This window comes from Taudactylus pleione, unplaced genomic scaffold (genome assembly GCF_031769625.1).
Source record: "Taudactylus pleione unplaced genomic scaffold, aTauple2 ptg001427l, whole genome shotgun sequence".
NCBI classification, from domain to species: Eukaryota; Metazoa; Chordata; class Amphibia; order Anura; family Myobatrachidae; genus Taudactylus; species Taudactylus pleione.
In genome coordinates, this window is record NW_028285826.1 from 212,906 (window position 1) to 230,171 (window position 17,266).

At 38.2% G+C, this 17,266-nt stretch overlaps 2 protein-coding genes across 2 annotated transcripts; both read left to right on the forward strand.

The window, feature by feature from the left end:
- Positions 1 to 1,564: 1,564 nt before the first annotated feature.
- Positions 1,565 to 2,527, forward strand: LOC148442638 (olfactory receptor 6N2-like). Its single transcript, XM_088463678.1, has one exon. It carries the CDS (start codon positions 1,565 to 1,567, stop codon positions 2,525 to 2,527), a length of 963 nt encoding a protein of 320 aa, XP_088319804.1.
- Positions 2,528 to 15,345: 12,818 nt separating this feature from the next.
- On the forward strand, positions 15,346 to 16,275 carry LOC148442639 (olfactory receptor 6N2-like). The gene has a single exon (XM_088463677.1). The coding sequence runs from the start codon at positions 15,349 to 15,351 to the stop codon at positions 16,273 to 16,275; it is 927 nt and encodes a 308-aa protein (XP_088319803.1). The 5' UTR covers positions 15,346 to 15,348.
- Positions 16,276 to 17,266: the final 991 nt, after the last annotated feature.

Consider the following 17,266-nt stretch of genomic DNA (forward strand, 5'->3'; position numbering starts at 1 on the left):
CTATTTAAAGACAATTTTTAGATGTTAAGCTTTCTCAAAAATATTACAATAAAAACATGATCTTAAGGAAAATATGCTGAATACTTTATCTAGTATATTTTATATATGAATATATTTGCTTTAATATTACAGGGCAACAATGAAATCACTCCTATTTAGAACATTTCATAGATGATATACTACAGATTATTTATACTGTGTGTTTAATTTTTTTAAACTATTGATTTTCTAATAATCAATTGTTGGAAATTTTATGCAATTATGCATGAGGAACACTGAAACCTGCTGTCAATTTTAAATGCAAATTATAATAGAGCAAATGTTCATTAATACTGAATGAAAAGTTTAAGTCGTGTTGTACATAATCCTTTTAAGGATAAAGTGAAATTCCATTAGTAACTGTAATATTTTTAAATGGTTTACAATCATACTTTAAATATTATACAGAGTATATTTTGCTTTGCAGTACTGCAATCATTGTTCGTAGGAAGTCTATGACTAAATGTAAGTGAATTCTGAATGGCTCTTTAAACATAATTACCAAAACATAAAATTATACACAAACTACAAGCCAAGGCCAGACATGTTTCAACTAAATGTGATCTTTGGTCATTTGTGTTATATAAATTAGCTATACCATATCTCGCAGGTAAAACTGTGGTAAGACATAGTACATACTTGTAGAATAATTGTTACCATCCTGCAGGAAGTTGGGAATTAGTATGCTAGATTCTGACAGTACATTAAAAACTGAAAGCATTTTCTGGCTTGGTTTAAATTACTTGGTTTTATTATTTTCCCTCTTACACACTGACTGAAAACCTATTCTTCCTTGATTGTGTATTTTTTTTTACATTCAGCATAACTATAGTAACTTGTCAGACCAATAAAACAATTTAAGCTTTTACCAATTTGAGCAGCTACTAGAGTTAGGTGAATAAAAAAAAATAACAACATTCATAATTTCACAAACCTTTATTACTTGTAAGTAAATTCAATAGTGAAGAAAATTTTTAATATCACTTTTTCTCTTTAGATGGGAACTATAATGATGAAGTTACACAGTTTTATATGAGATACCATTTAATAATAAATATTGTAAACAAAATATCAAATTAATATTTCTCAATGGAGATCAACTTGGATTTGTTTTGTTTAAAGGGTCCACTATTTTTGCACCAGTCATTAAGACCACAGCCACATAAATGTTGTTTTTTTTTACAATGTATTTAAAATTATTTATTGGCGTTAGAGCATTTATCATTATCCAAGCTGGGACATGCATTTTTTTTTTAATTTATGAAATTAATTAAACATGTCCACTAATATTGTTCCAATTAACCAAGTCTTGCTATAATAGCTATATCAACATCAATACAATAATATATTAAATGTACTTTATGTATGTGAGATGTATTATATAAAAACTATTAACATCTGTAAATAATGTTGTTAGAGCTAATAATTATAAGATAAGGCATGCTTAATTAATTTTGATGTAATTGCTTTTACAAATTTCAGAAAGAGCTTTTGAACTTACGGGACCTAAAATTAATTAATTATAATGACAATTTCAAACCATTCTCTTTTTACACAATTCATCATCATAGGGTTTCCGGTTCTTAATAGTACCCAAGGCCCATTGTTCATCCTTCTAAGTATTGTCTATATCTTCATGCTTACTGGTAATGCTACAGTATTCATCCTCATTTGTTATCATCAAAAACTCCATGTTCCTCTTTATATTTTTGTTGCTATACTTTCCTTCCTGGAAATCTGGTACACAACCGTCACCATTCCCAAAATGCTGACAAATTTGCTGAATGAGAAGTTGATCTCATATACTGGCTGTCTTTTGCAAGTCTATTTTCTTCATTGTTTAGGTATCACAGAGACCTTTCTTCTAACAGCAATGTCCATTGACCGCTACATGGCTATATGTAATCCACTAAGATACCCATCCATAATAACTGTTAAGTGTTGTTTTCAGATGGCAGCTTGTTGCTTGGTCATAGGATTTGTTGCATCTTTAACTCAAACCATCTTGCTGTCTCGCCTTTCCTTCTGTGGTTCAAACAAAGTTAATCACATATTCTGTGACTCTACACCACTGATGAACTTGGCGTGTTCTGACACTTCACTTAATGTCACAGTAGACCTCACCATCAACTCATCACTTGTCTTCATATCTTTCTCATGCATTATACTGTCTTACATCAAAATCATTTCTGCCGTGTTAAAAATAAGTACAACAGAGGGCAGGAAAAAGGCTTTTTCTACTTGTGGAGCTCATCTCACTGTGGTCCTACTTTTTTTTGGCAGCGTAACTTTTATGTATGTCAGACCGACCAAAAATACCTCTGCCAGCTATGATCGTGTGATGGCTGTGATTTACACAGTTTTAACCCCTATGTGTAATCCAATCATTTACAGCCTAAGGAATCGTGAAATAAAAGAGCTTCTTAGAAAAATGTTAATTAAATCATTTTTCAGTGTTTTATCTATTTTATATGCCAAAGTGCACTAATACCATTTATGGGAACTGAATTTATCCACTTCAATATTTTGATCATTAAGTACCTCACTTCATAGTTTTTTTTTTGGAAAATGTATTTAAGTGTAGCAGATCTATCAGTTTCTTTAGAAATCTAAATAATAATATTTTACAGCACATACATGTTTTTAACCATTTAACAGGTGTGGGAATAAAATTTATTTTTGAGTGATTAGTACATCATCGCTCTCTGGGGTATATTTACTAAAGTGAGAGTTTTTAGAAATGGAGATGTTGGTCATAGCAACCAATCAGATTCTACTTAACATTTAACTAGCACTTTCTAGAAGATCATAGCTAGAATCTGATTGGTTGCTATGGGCAACATGTCCACTTCTAAAAATTATCACTTTAGTTAATTAACCCCAATGAATGCTATGGACCTCATTTAGATGTGGAAGGATATTATTTGTGGGGTGTAAACATATTTTTAAAAATGTGTTCTTATCTAGATTTGTGCTCTATATTTGGGCGTGACAAATGTGAAGCCCCTAATGTTTGCAGAGGTAGAAGAAGAGCAGGAATCATTAGCTTAGTACAGTAAGGGACTGTACAAGTAACTGTATCAAATACACTGGAGATGTGATTTTGGGCCTCATTTATCAACAAGTTTTATCATATGCAACGAGTGATAAAACCCATTGCATATAATAATGATGCTCCAGCCAATCAGCTCCTAACTGTCATCTGTTTGAAAAATGACAGTTGGGAGCTGATTGACTGGACTACTGTTAACATATGCAATGTGTTTTATCACTCGTTGCGAATTATAAACCTCAATGATAAATGAGGCCTTTAATGAGATTTCTAAGCACTTCTCGAGAGCCACATCTTTTTTTGGCTACTATAAATTGTATTCAAGACTTGCGCTGGTGTGTGCTAGAGCAGCTCCTATTGGGTTGTGAAAAACAAGCGCTATGCACGTGTTATCGGTTTTGGTATGAAATGCTGGCTGTTGGGAGGCCTACTGTCAGAATACCGATGGCAGCATCCCGATTGTTAGTATACTGTACTTACCCTTTCCCGTTCCCTCCCTAACCCTCACTTTTTGTAGCCTAACCCTCCCTACCCTGCACCCTAACCCTCCCCTGTAGTGCTTAAACCTAAGTCTCCCTCCTACGTGCCTAAACCTAACCCTCCCCAGTGGTGCCTAACCCTACCCCCTAGGGGTGCCTAATCCTAACCTCCCCCTTGTCAAGATTCCGATGATGGTATAACTACATCCCGTGTTATCTATAGCAATAACATGTTAGCTTGTGTCAACAAGCAATAAATCAATAAAACAATAAAAATACTATTAAAACAATAAATTATTGATTGTTGACACAAGCTAACATGTTTTTTGCATTAGATAATACACATAGCACTTGTTTTTCACAACAGTTTTTTGAGTTACTGACACATCATCTATGTAGTAACTTGTATATTAATCCTTCAAATTGCTGCTGTCTAATTGGATTTCTTATTTGTTATTTCCATTTGGACTACTGTAGGGAAGAAGATTCCAGTTGGTGTTTAAAATAATGATTAACATGGAGGCGCTAATATAATTTGTTTGAAATATGCAACTTCTGATTGAATGAATGACTCTGTGAAGACACTTTTCTCTTGTGTATATGACAATTAATTATGTTATATTGTTTACAAATAGTGTAATACAACTATTGTTTATAATCAACACTGCAGGCCATGTCATGCTGCATCTTTACACCATTGTTGGGATTAAGCATATACATTTGTACACCTGACATATAAATACTGCTGTATTTTAACTGGAGATGTGTTGAGACGGGTTGGGTATGAAATCCCGGCTGTCGGGATGCCACTGGTCAGAATACCGTCAGCCAGAATCCCGACACCCATAGGAACGTATGGTAAGTTTTTTCCCAACCCTACCCTAACCCCTACCCGAACCCTCCCTCCCCGGTGCCTAACCCTAACCTCCCCCCCAGTGCCTAGCCCTAACCTCCCTCTCCCCGCACCTTACACCTAACACCCCCTTCCCGGTGCCTAATCCTAACCTCCCTAGTGCCAAACCTAACCTCCCCCTCCCTGCACCCTAATCCTAACACTCCCTCCCCAGTGCCTAACCCTTCCCCTAGTGCCTAACCCCGCTACCTAACCCTAACCTCCCCCTAACACCCCAATACTTACCTTCGGGATGGTGACAGTTGGGATACTGCTGCTCGGATCCAGACCTTTTGGGATCTCTGTGATGGTATTTAGACCATCGGCAACCCAGCCGCCGGGATGCCAACTACAGCCCCTTGAGATATGTGCAATACTAAATGCAAAAATAACTGCAATTTTTGTCAAATAGTTTTATGCATAGAACCAATGCACAAAATGTTGGAATCACCTCTTGGAAAATGTAAGTACTTGTATGTCATCTCTCTCCCAACCTGTGGGACACCTAGCGTGTCTGGGCAATGTCATTTTGTTTGGAGGAAATCATCCTTGGTGAAGGAATCCATCAGGTGTTAAATAACTGTATAATGTTGGATATGGGGAAGACCTGTGCTTATTTCACATTATGGCAGAGTAATGTGATCATTTACAAAGAGTAAAGCTTAAACACAATCCTGGAGAGCTTGATATTGACTAATTACTGCAACACCACTTTGCCAATCTGAGGAACATTGTTATCAGTGAGTAATAGTATGATGATAAACATCATTTTATTTCAAATGGGGTTTTTTTGGGATGCAGTTAGCATCCCGTTGGCTGAGATGCCAGCTGACCTCCGACATCCTGACAGTATTAGGGTTAGGGGGAGGGTTAGGTTAAGGGTTAAGGTACTAGGTGGAGAGTTAGGGTTAGTATGTGGGGGGGAGGTTTAGGGGTTAGGGTACTCACCTAGTTGGGTCAGGATTCTGACTGACAGAGTGCTGCCAGCATCCTGACCGCCGGGATGCTATACCAAACCATTTTTTAGCATGCATTTAGAACATGCCAATATATTATGCAGCACTGTGCAGAGAATATATAAAGTCATTCATTCATATTCCTGCCACATTGGATATTACAATCTAAAATCCATTGTATAAAACACACAGAAGAGACAGTTTTGTTGATGGTCAGTTAACCTACTGTGATACCTCCGGCTCCATAAGAGCCAATGGATATTGTAATATATTTTGTGCTGCAATCTCCCGTCTTCTGTATGGTGATCCTTATTTTCATAACAATAACCTATATCCTCCTACCCTTTTAATAAATTAAATTGATTATTCTATTTATGAAATCATGTTATGTCATGTTACTGTGTGTATGGGGCTAGTCTCTCTGCTACAGCCTGAGGTGGGTAAAGCTCATGAAGTGGGTGCCAAAGAAAGGAAGATCCGCTAAAGTGGCCATCTCGGCTGTAAGGTATCATCTACACCTAACTTATCTGTGCCCACACCAACACCCAGGGTACCACCCGGCCAGTATGTTTTTTGGATAGTATGTGGAACAATAGCACATGAATATAACCAACACAAACACAGTAGGATATACAAACTCCACAGAGATAGGACCCTTGATCTAATCAAACCCATGACCCCAGTTCTGTGAAGCATCAATGCTAACCACTGTATATGTGCACCATGATTTAGCCTATCTGAAAGCAATGCTCTTGAGTATAGCCTAAATTAAAAGACCAAATACATTCTCATATAGGGGGAGATGTACTAAACCTTGTAGAGTGACAAAGTGGAGAGAGATAAAGTACCAACCAATCAGCTACTAACTGCCATTTTTCAAACACATGATGTAACATGACAGTTAGGAGCTGATTGGTTGGTACTTTATCTCTCTCCACTTTACCACTCTCCAGAGCTTAATACATCTCCCTCTGTGTTTGACAAATGGCACTTTGGACCTAATTGGTTGGTACTTTGGCCCTCATTCAGAGGCGGTCGGAGGATGCAAGTGGTCGCTTAGAAACTGGGCGGGCGCTTGCAGCCTGACCGGCCGCCTCTGTTTCAGTCGTTAGGCTGTGGGTTTACACCCACAGCTCTAACGACCGCTAGGGTGATGGTCATAGACCATCGCGACCATTGGGGCTTACGACGAGACCCTAGGGTAGGGTCTCACTTGTCGTAAGCCCCGGAGAGCTTCTGGCTCTGTCAGAGCTGGAAGCTCTCCACTGACATCACTAGTGATGTCAGTGGGGCCTCCCCCAAATGGCAGGCATTCCCATTTGAATGCCTCCGTTAGGGCTGCCACCCCCCCGGCCCGCCTTCCAAACAGGGCGAGCTGTCAATCAACATCGACAGCTTGCCCCCTTTGGAAGCGGGTCTCACGCATGCGCACGAAGGAGCCGGCTCCCTCGTGCGCATGCGCACTGGACAAACATCGAGGCGGTCGTAGACCGTACGGCCGCCTCTGAATGAAGCCCTTTATCTCTCTCCACTGTATCACACTCCAAGGCTTAGTGCATCTCCCCATAGACAGCATTTCAGTTCTTTTTTTATGTTGTATAGTATTAACTTATCTTGATGCTAAATTTTATAAACTGTGTTTTTATTTTTGTTACTCACTAGAGCCAGGACCCATACTACTGGAGTCTGAGGGTTGTGATTATGATTTGCGCTTGGTACTACCACTTACACCAGTGTTTCCCAAAATTGTTCCTCAAGGAGCACTAACAGTCCTGAGTTTAAGGATAGCCATACTTGAGCACAGGTGACTTAAGTAGTACCCCATTCATTTTGATGTAACTTTCTGTGATCAAGCATTGATATCCTTAAAACCTTCAGTGTTAGTGTGCGTGGGTTTCCTACAGGTACTCTTATTTCACATCCCACACTCCAAAAAACATTCTGGTACTGTAGGTTAATTGGCTTCTGACAAAAAACAACAACGCTAGTGTGTATCTGAGTCTATATGGTATGGAATATAGGTTATAATTTCCACTGTGGCAAGGACAGATGTGAATGACCAAAATATTATCTCTAAAGTGCTGCATAATATGTGTCATTAAATAAAATATTTAAAGAATAAGTGCTGAGTCTTTATTGCTTCGGAAATTCAAAGCCCTTACAAATGTAATCTATAAGCACCACAAAGTGGGCACAACTGGACATATACATAAATAATATAAAAGCTACAGTATAGCTATGCAATACAAATGCAGACGTGTACACAAAGTATAGAGACAGCACTGGATATGAGTGATCTTACAAAGATGGTGCATACAAGTCTGGAGAAAAATGGTCTTGTGTGATTTACTGAGATAGGAAGGCTGACAAATTGAGAGAGAGTGGGAGACAGGATGTCATCTGTCACATTTAGATGAGAAGGATAGTGGAGAAGGAGAGATCAGATAAAGCTACTGTCACTTGCAGGGGGAGTGAGAAAGCAAACTCATACAGAGAGCATTGTGAGGGAGAGATGAGTTGCAGAAGTTTCAGGTAGAGAGGATTGTTGGAACAGAGGCTGGTCCATGTAGTGAGGAGTGAGGAGAGACAGAGAGTCAAAGTGAGGGGAGGATGGGGACATAGAGACTGTCACACACAGAGGGGGGGATAGTAAGTGACTGTGTCACACACAGAGGAAGGATGGGGAAAGAGCATAGAGAAGGGTTTGTTCGATATCACTTACATTGCCACCCTGCACCTTTTATCATTCACATAATTTGTGTTACTAGCCTGTGAACTCCAGGGACAGCCTTTATTGAAGCTCTGCATGACCCTGAATATGATAAGAGTATAGTGTATTATAGCACTGTGCCCGGGAGCTGTAAGTATCAGAAACCACTTATTTTGTTTCTAGCAAATGCACTACAGAGCCAGCTGCTTTGTAGTCACATTGTCTCTAATTATTGGGTTTTATCCAGTTCTGCTTTACATCAAATCAGATTTGAAAAATTGGGCTATGGCTATGACATAATCTACCACTACCACCAACCAATGGAGAATCAGCATCATATTTGATTTTGGGGTAGTCATTCATGGAGGGATAGGAAGGGATAAAGGGCCTGAATTCAGAGCCGGACGCTCTTTCAGAGTGCTCGCTCTGAATCAGTGCCTTCCCTCTGAATTTTAGAGCGGCCTCCTGGCCACTCGCATAGCTGTGGGTGACCACCCACAGCTATAGCGAGCAGCCAAAAAGATGGTCGCGACGGTCACGACCATCGAGCTTGTGACGAGACCCTTGTGGTAGGGTCTCATCTGCCGCAAGCCCTGGAGTGCTTTTGGCTCTATCAGAGCCAAAAGCACTCCCACTGACATCACTTGTGATGTCAGTGGGGGCGGCCCCAGACAGTAGGCGTTCCCACCAAAGGGGGCGTGCTGTCACTCACCATCATCAGCACGCCCCCTTTGTAGCAAGACCCATAGCGACGGCTTACCCGTCGCTATCCGGGTCTTGCGCGTGCGCACGACGGAGCCGGGTCCATCATGCACATGCGCACTGGCCCAACATCGACCCGCTTGCGAGCACTCAGCACTCACGAGCAGGTTTGAATCAGGCCCAGAGTCTTTCACTTATTTAGGGGTGCATGTGTGCTTAGTTGGAGGAGATACAGTTATTGACATTAACTTAACTAAGCATTGCTTTTATATACTATATATATATATATATATATATATATATATTTATATATATATAGTATATATAATATATATATACACCAAAGAAACTAAGGGAAAACTGATGTGTGGAAATATGTATGTAGTCAGATAATAATAACAATATATATTTTAATAAAACACACACAATGCACAATAAAAAACAAGTATACATTTTAAATAAAGGACTCATGCTCTGGAGGGTATAGATGTGCATATATTTAAAAAATCTATGGACACACAAAATTGAAGCTTTGCAAGATAGGTATATCCAATTGGGTGCAAAAAGCAGTAGATAGAATTATGGTAGCCAATGTTAATAGCTACAATACATGCAATGTCAAAGTCAAGTTGAGATGTATCAAAATTATAACAGCCAGCTGGACATGTCTTATATTAGATAGATAGATTCTGAGCACAAGTCACATGATGTAAGCAATGCTGTTAGTGGGTTTGTTAGCAAAGCTCACACAATGCAAAGTTAGTTGGCCAACCATATGTGATTATCAATTCATGAGTGGAAACTTGTAGCAGTCCAGTAACATAGTGTAAACAAATATGTGAATAATATTGTTGGGCCAACTGACCCTATCACCACCAGAAGTATCTGACCTTCACAACCAGCAGGTAGCCATAGACAGAATCTGGAATGATGGCTGTTTAATTTGGGCATTGGTATGTCTAAATAGCATCTTGACATGTATAGAACAGACAGCACATCAACAGTGCCAAATTGTGACCTCCATAGAGAATGGATAGCTGGAATTTCATTCAAGAGTGTAGGTGGTTTGGTTTAGGCACTGGTGCTCAGTGTTGTGTCCTGAGTGGTGTTTGATTAAAATGCCTCCTGCAGCTAGGTGGAGACAGTTATACGCTTAAGAAATCAACATTAAAAAAGTGGACATGTGGTGGTGCCAGTCCAGATGCTCTGGCCGATGGGGATCCAAAGTGTCAGAAAAGTATGGGCTGGAACCTGGCCACATTTATGGGGATGACTAGCTATAAGTCAATCAGGCAGAGGCATTCAAGGGCTTGCGTACATCTTAGCAGGACCCATTCTGCACACTCACAGAATGGGTCCTGCTGCTGCATTGCAGTACATGCTCTGGCATATGTGCAGCACATCCACCATTGGACCGGTACATAAACCAATGGATTTGCATACAAGTTTGAATCATGCCCATTGCACCAACCCTATGGAGGTGCAGAATGTCCATCTGAACATGAACGCCAGTGCCAGTGCAACTGTGACAAAAGACGCACACCCACGACTGTCTCACCACCTCCCTGCCCAGGAACGGCCACCGAAATTGCCTCTCTCTGCATCTGAATAGTTCTGCACCTCCGGCTATGACACGAGCCCTGTGCGGCTATGACACCTGGCCTGTGCGGCTATGACACATGCCCTATTTCGTCATGTTCAGGGGGAGATGTACTAAGCCTTGGAAAGTGATACAGCAGAGAGAGATAAAGTACCAGCCAATCAGCTCCTAACTGTCATTTTTTCAAACACAGCCTGTATAGTGACAGTTAGGAGCTGATAGTTTGGTGCTTTATCTCTCCACATTATCACTCTCGATTGCTTAATACATCTTCTTTATAATCATTTTAAGTAACAATTTGAGCCTATAAATTTTATTCACAAACACAGTAAATGTATTTGGTGTAATTCAGTTTTAAAATGACTATTGAAGCCTATTATTCTAACCTGTTAATGTAAAAGGCCTATTTACTGTAACAAACGTGTTAGCATGGGATTTTGTCACTTAGCAATGTTTTCTGAATTGGGATTACACCAAATATCTTGAGAATTATGAATGGGGCTTTCATACATCAGTCATTAGGTAAATGACTGTTTACTGCGTAGGTGCTAATAGTTCTAAATCTCCAATGAATGAATTCTGGTATTAATTGCAATCTACAAATCTACATATATACAGTATATAAATAAACATCTGGCAATACTGATCTTTATTGCTACAGGTTTTGTGACTGACCATTTGTACACAATTGATTAGATATTCACTTTCTTGGAATTTTTTAAATTATAAACCTTATACTTTATCACCAATCATACTCTGAATAATTTTACAAGTACATACATTTTACATACCAATGGCTGCACAATACCCCTATTTAGAATGTTCAATTCTATAAATCATAAACTACAGATTACTATTGTGTCTCTTATGCATTTTATTTTTAAATATACAAATTGGATAAATAGAAAATTGAATTCAGTTTAGCATGAAAAAGAATAATTCCTGCTCTCTGTAAATACATACTGGTGTAGAGTAAAGGGATGATTAATGCTGAATGGAAAAAGAAGAACATTTAGTATTGCTCTGAGCCACCATAAGGGTAAAGTGAAATATTGTATCAAAATAATATAGTGACATTTTTATATTTTTAAGAGGGTAATAATTGTGTTTGAAATATTATACAAAATATGTTATTTCTTGCTTTGCTGCATCAGGCAAAATATATGTTAATTCTGAATGACTGGGTACTGTAGGTAATCTAAAACACAGCAAACAACATAGCACACTGTTAATCTAAACTTAAATGTATTGACGTTCTGTGATCATAGGTATTCAGTGTTACAATGATCTAACTACATTATCTAAAAGGTTATCCATTGGTGTTAAACATATAGTAGTGTACATTGCTGTAAATATATTTCTATCAACCTGAAGTACGTTTTGGAATTGTTGGTCTAGATTGTGATATGTAATTAAAAGTTATGTGGCATTTTCTATCGTATTATTTAAGAATGATAACAGTCTCTCACCCTCTCACTTTCTCTCTTTTCCCCTCTCTCTTACTCTCTTTCCCCCTCTCTGTCTTTCCCCCTCTCTCTTTCACCCTTTCTCTTTCTCTCTTTCTCTCTTTCCCCCTCTCTCTTTCTCTCTTTCACCCTTTCTCTTTCCCTCTTTCCCCCTCTCTTTTTTTTCTTTTCCCCACTTTCCTCCTCTCTCTTTCTCTCTTTTCCCCAATTTCCTCCTCTCTCTTTCTCTCTTTTCCCCTCTCTCTTTTTCCCTCTCTCTTTTTCTCTTTTCCCCTCTCTCTTTCCCCCTCTCCCAAAAGCAAATTTGGTAGAAGGGGATGATTTAGCTTTGAAAGATATACATATTAAACAAAGTTAAGTAAATTGAAGATTCAACAATTGTCCAACCATTCAAAATCCATTATTTTTAAAGGACACACATCTTTGTTGGACGTGTTTGCTTTTATATATGGGACATCATTCCATAATCAATATCACAAAATTATATTTTCTTACATTGTATACGTAAAAAATGTTTAATTTTATTTTTATGTCTTTAAGTTGTACATTTTACCCTGTACCCAGCTCATTAAGAGACCTACATAAACAACACTAATCATCCTATCAATGTGTTCTTTCTCATTCTGCATCATTCATACATGATGATGATAAGTCAACCAATGATGGGCACCGTGCAATCCCCACTATCTGCTCATACTGCTCTTTCCTTCTCAATTCCTCCCATCATCTCATAGTTCCAATTTTGTCAATCTTAACACAATTCTCCACTAACTTCACATTTTCCTATGGACTCTAGAACACAAGATCAGTTTCTAACAAATTCACATATATGTATGGTCTTTTCATTTGAAAATCATATGACACCACTTATCTGCACACAGGTGGACTCCTAGAATAGTGTGGAGGGCATACGTAATTGGGGGTCTATGCACTAAGCCTTGGATAGAGATAAAGTGAATGGAGATATAGTGCCAACCAATCAGCTCTCAAACACAGCCTGTAAAATGACAGAAGCTGATTGTTTGGTACTTTATCTCCATCCAAGGCTTAGTACATAGACCCCCAATTATGTATGCCCTCCCCACTATTCTTGGAGTCCACCTGTGTGCAAATAAGTTGTGTCATATGATTTTCAAATGAATAGGCCATACATATATATGAATTTTTTACAAACGGATCTTGTGTTCCAGAGTTCCCTTTGTGACTTGTGAAGAAAGTTAGTTACACCAGAGGAAATCTTGTATGGATATAGCAAGGGCATGAATACTAATGTAACACTCGTTTTTATTTTTTTGTACCTAATTAATTTTGACAAATGGTTGGGTTAAATCTCTTACTGGAACATTATTGAGTACTTTGTGATGACTAGTTGCAATAAATAAATAAATTCCAATTAAATCCATCATGCTTCCGCTACACAATACAGCAACATTTTTATCCCGTATATGTCCATGCAAAGAAACAAGGGACGTTACACACAGATCAGTCTGAGTTGGGAGGAAAGCAGAAAAAAAAAGTTTGCATCTGGAACAAATAATGATGCAATACAAGGGGTGCTAAGATTTTTTTTTATTATTTTGCATGCAGGGTAAATACTGGCTGCTCTTGTATGTAGCCACAAATACCAGACAGCTTTATTTTTTACACTGCAATATAGATTTGAGTTTGGACACAAGTATAAATCTCTCTGCACATTTTAATTTTGCTCCACCTGAAGTGCAACAAGGCTTTACCAAGGTGCACAGTTATTTGCTTTTTTCCTAACTCCAAACTAGTCCTAGAGCAGTATCCAATTAGCCCCAAACATTGTCCGGGGGCTAGTGGACCCCCCGGGGCTATCCAATTAGTCCCTAAGTCTGCCCAATGCCAACACTTATCAGGGCTTTTTTTCTGGGACCTGATGTGTCCCGATAAAAAATCCATGAAAAGTGGCGTGTTTTCGCCCCTGAAATGGCAAAAACACATAGGTCCATGAACTTATCACAGATCCTATGTCTTTTTGGGAGAAATATCCTATTATTTTGTCTGACATAATAGGATAGTAACAAAAAACATTGCTGAAAAACAGGGATAATTGGCGAAAAATCCCTGTGTTTTGCCAACTGCGCCTTATTGAATATCCCTCTATAGTATATTACACGTGATACATGGTAAACCAGCTTTTTAGTGACTAGTAAAAGTAGATAACAATATGTTATCAAATCAATTCTTTGAATATAGCAGTGGTTCCCAAACTGTGCGCCTTGGCACTCTGGGGTGCCTCGGGACACTTGCAGGGGTGACTCAGGTTGGCTGTCCAGCACTGATATTTATGGTCAATGTAATGTAAATATGTGGACAAAAAGAAGCACAAACCTGTCACTACCACATAACTGAACCTAAGGATGACAGGTAAGCACAATTTACTTCACGTTACTACATTTTTTCAGAATTTCTCAAAAACAAACTCTTGGTTTAGGGGTGCCATGAAAACAATGCTGGTAGTCTAGGGTGTCGAGATTCAAAAAAGTTTGGGAACCACTGGAATATAGTATCTCCTAAGGCAGAGGATTTTCTTCCAAAGATATTGGTACCACCAAATACATGTAGAAATACAAATTATGTATTACGTTCAAGCTGGTGTATAATAATGAGGGTATACTTCACTAAAACCTTATTAAGCTTTAAGAATTTCTCTAAATGTTCCACAGGAATTTCCAATTATGGTTGACACATCTGGATATAAAAGAATATCTCATGTACCTCAGTGGGTTAACAAGAAACACAATAGCATTATTTTGCATATAACAAAATTATATAATAACAATCACATAAATACCCAAACATGAGCAAAGAAAATATGGAGCTTATTTGAGATCTTTGGGTCACAATACAAGTCAAAAGTTCCCTGCATGGAAGAAATTCCACAAGCAATCCAGCAGTAATGATGACCACCACAGTTATTAGACACTTGAGGAACCACATGACACATTGGGTGAGAGGGGAGTTATCCAGTGCTGCAGAGTTTCTCTGATGTGATGATGATGGTGATGATGATCATAATAATATAATATTACATCAATGGGTATATTTACTAAAATGCGGGTTTTTAGAAGTGGAGATGTTGCCCATAACAACCAATCAGATTCTAATTATCATTTACTTAGCACCTTCTAGAAGATAATAGCTAAAATCTGATTGGTTGATATGGGCAACATCCCCACTTCTAAAAACTCGCATTTTAGTAAATATATCCCTAAGTATCAAAACTATAGCATGCAGTAAATACAAAAAAGGTGCATATATAATTTTTATACTCACTAACATGAAGGAATATGTTGATGGAGCTCATCATTGTAACAATTGTCAGGTTTCATTAACTTTATATTGTCCTTTTTCTTTTTTTCTTTATTTTCAGAAAGAACATTTTAAACTGGAGCTAAAAATAATTAAAATTGTTAAACAGCAGAATTATGTCTATTTCAAATTATTCTCTTGTCACTCAGTTCATCATCATAGGCTTTCCTGATTTCAGTGGTGCTCAAGGCCTATTGTTTGTCCTTCTGAGTATTATCTACATCTTCACAATTAGTGGCAATGTTACAATAATTACGCTCATCTGTAGTCATCATCAACTCCATGTTCCTCTCTACCTATTTGTTGCCATACTGTCCTTCCTGGAAATCTGGTACACAGCTGTCACTATTCCCAAAATGTTGACAACTTTGCTGAATGAGAAGCTGATCTCCTATATTGGATGTCTGTTGCAAATCTATTTTCTTCATTGTTTAGGTATCACAGAAACCTTTCTCCTAACAGCAATGGCCTTTGACCGCTACATGGCCATTTGCAATCCACTAAGATACCCAACCATAATGACTATTACATGCTGTTTTCAGCTGGTGGTTTGTTGTTGGGTCATAGGATTTTTTGGACCTTTAACCCAAATCATTCTGCTGTCTCGTCTTTCCTTCTGTGGGTCAAATAAAGTTGAACATATCTTCTGTGACTTCACTCCACTGATGAACTTGGCATGTTCTGACACTTCCCTCAATGTCACAGTGGATTTTGCCATCAACTCATTGCTTCTATTCCTTGCCTTCGCCTGCATCATCCTGTCCAACATCAAAATCATTTCTGCCGTGTTACAAATAAAGACTACTGAGGGCAGGAAAAAGGCTTTTTCTACTTGTGGAGCTCATCTCACCGTGGTGTTCCTTTTTTTTGGTAGCGTGGGTTTTATGTATGTTAGACCAACCAAACACAGCTCTGTCAACTATGATCGTGTGATGGCTGTGATATACTCTGTTCTAACACCAATGTGTAATCCAATCATATATAGCCTGCGGAATCGAGAAATAAGAGAACTACTTAGGAAAAAGATGATTGATTTATTTTAGTGTGTTTTATTTTGATATTTATCCAGAAATGCAACTCAGCTTTTTTTAATGGGGTGTAAATATATTTCAAACTATACATTTTAATACCCAGAATTTCAAAGTTATTATTTGGAAAAGTATTTTGAACTAATAAATCTGAAAGTTATCATGTACCAAATCTTTTTAAAAACATAAAGATAAGTTCCCAATCCATACTATGGGCCAAATGTAATAGGGTGGGAGTTTAGAAAATGTGAGAGTTTTCTCACACTTTTTAAACTCAGCCAATGTAATAGAGTCTGAGAACAAAGCAAAAGAGCAAACTTACATGTTTAAAAAACTCTCTTGATTTAAACTGTCATCCAGATGTTTTTCCATTTTTAAAGATACAACTCCACCGATGTAATAGTGTGAGAGTTTACTGCTAAACTGTATGATTTTCTCCTGGGGTTTTGGGCAGCTCATTGTGACGATGCAACTGACGACCCCATGCAGCAGGTCCACATATCAGGCAGTTGGCCACAAGATCTTTTACTGTATATCGGCTGCCCGATATGTCAGCCCGTCAGCAAGGGATTGCCTGTTGTATCACTGGGTACACATATCGTATAGTGTGTACCCAGCTTTCTGTCATGCTTTCTCTTAGGTGCATTCCTCTTTGTACACTGATTCCTTATCACAAGAGTACAGACTACCTATAGAAATGCTCATGACTCAGTTACCAAAACTGGCATGTGGAACTTTCATACACAGTAACACACTACAATGTATTACAGTATGTTTCATCCTGGGTGGATGAATCTCTGCAGATCTTGTAAAATCTCTTTCATTTTTTGGAAATTTGATCAACCCTTTTATTTTGTTTGCAGTGCTGACAATTATAGAAATAAAGAAAAAAATTTCCTGGACAATTTTGCCTTTGAAAAACACCATATTATATCCTTAGGTTATTATAACCCTTCTCCACTGTGGCATGTAAGGCTTGAAATCATAGTAAATTGAAAGGTCACAA

Excerpts from the sequence above, each read along its gene's own strand:
- LOC148442639 (XM_088463677.1), top strand. The coding sequence starts at position 15,349 with ATGTCTATTTCAAATTATTCTCTTGTCACTCAGTTCATCATCATAGGC.
- LOC148442638 (XM_088463678.1), top strand. The coding sequence starts at position 1,565 with ATGACAATTTCAAACCATTCTCTTTTTACACAATTCATCATCATAGGG.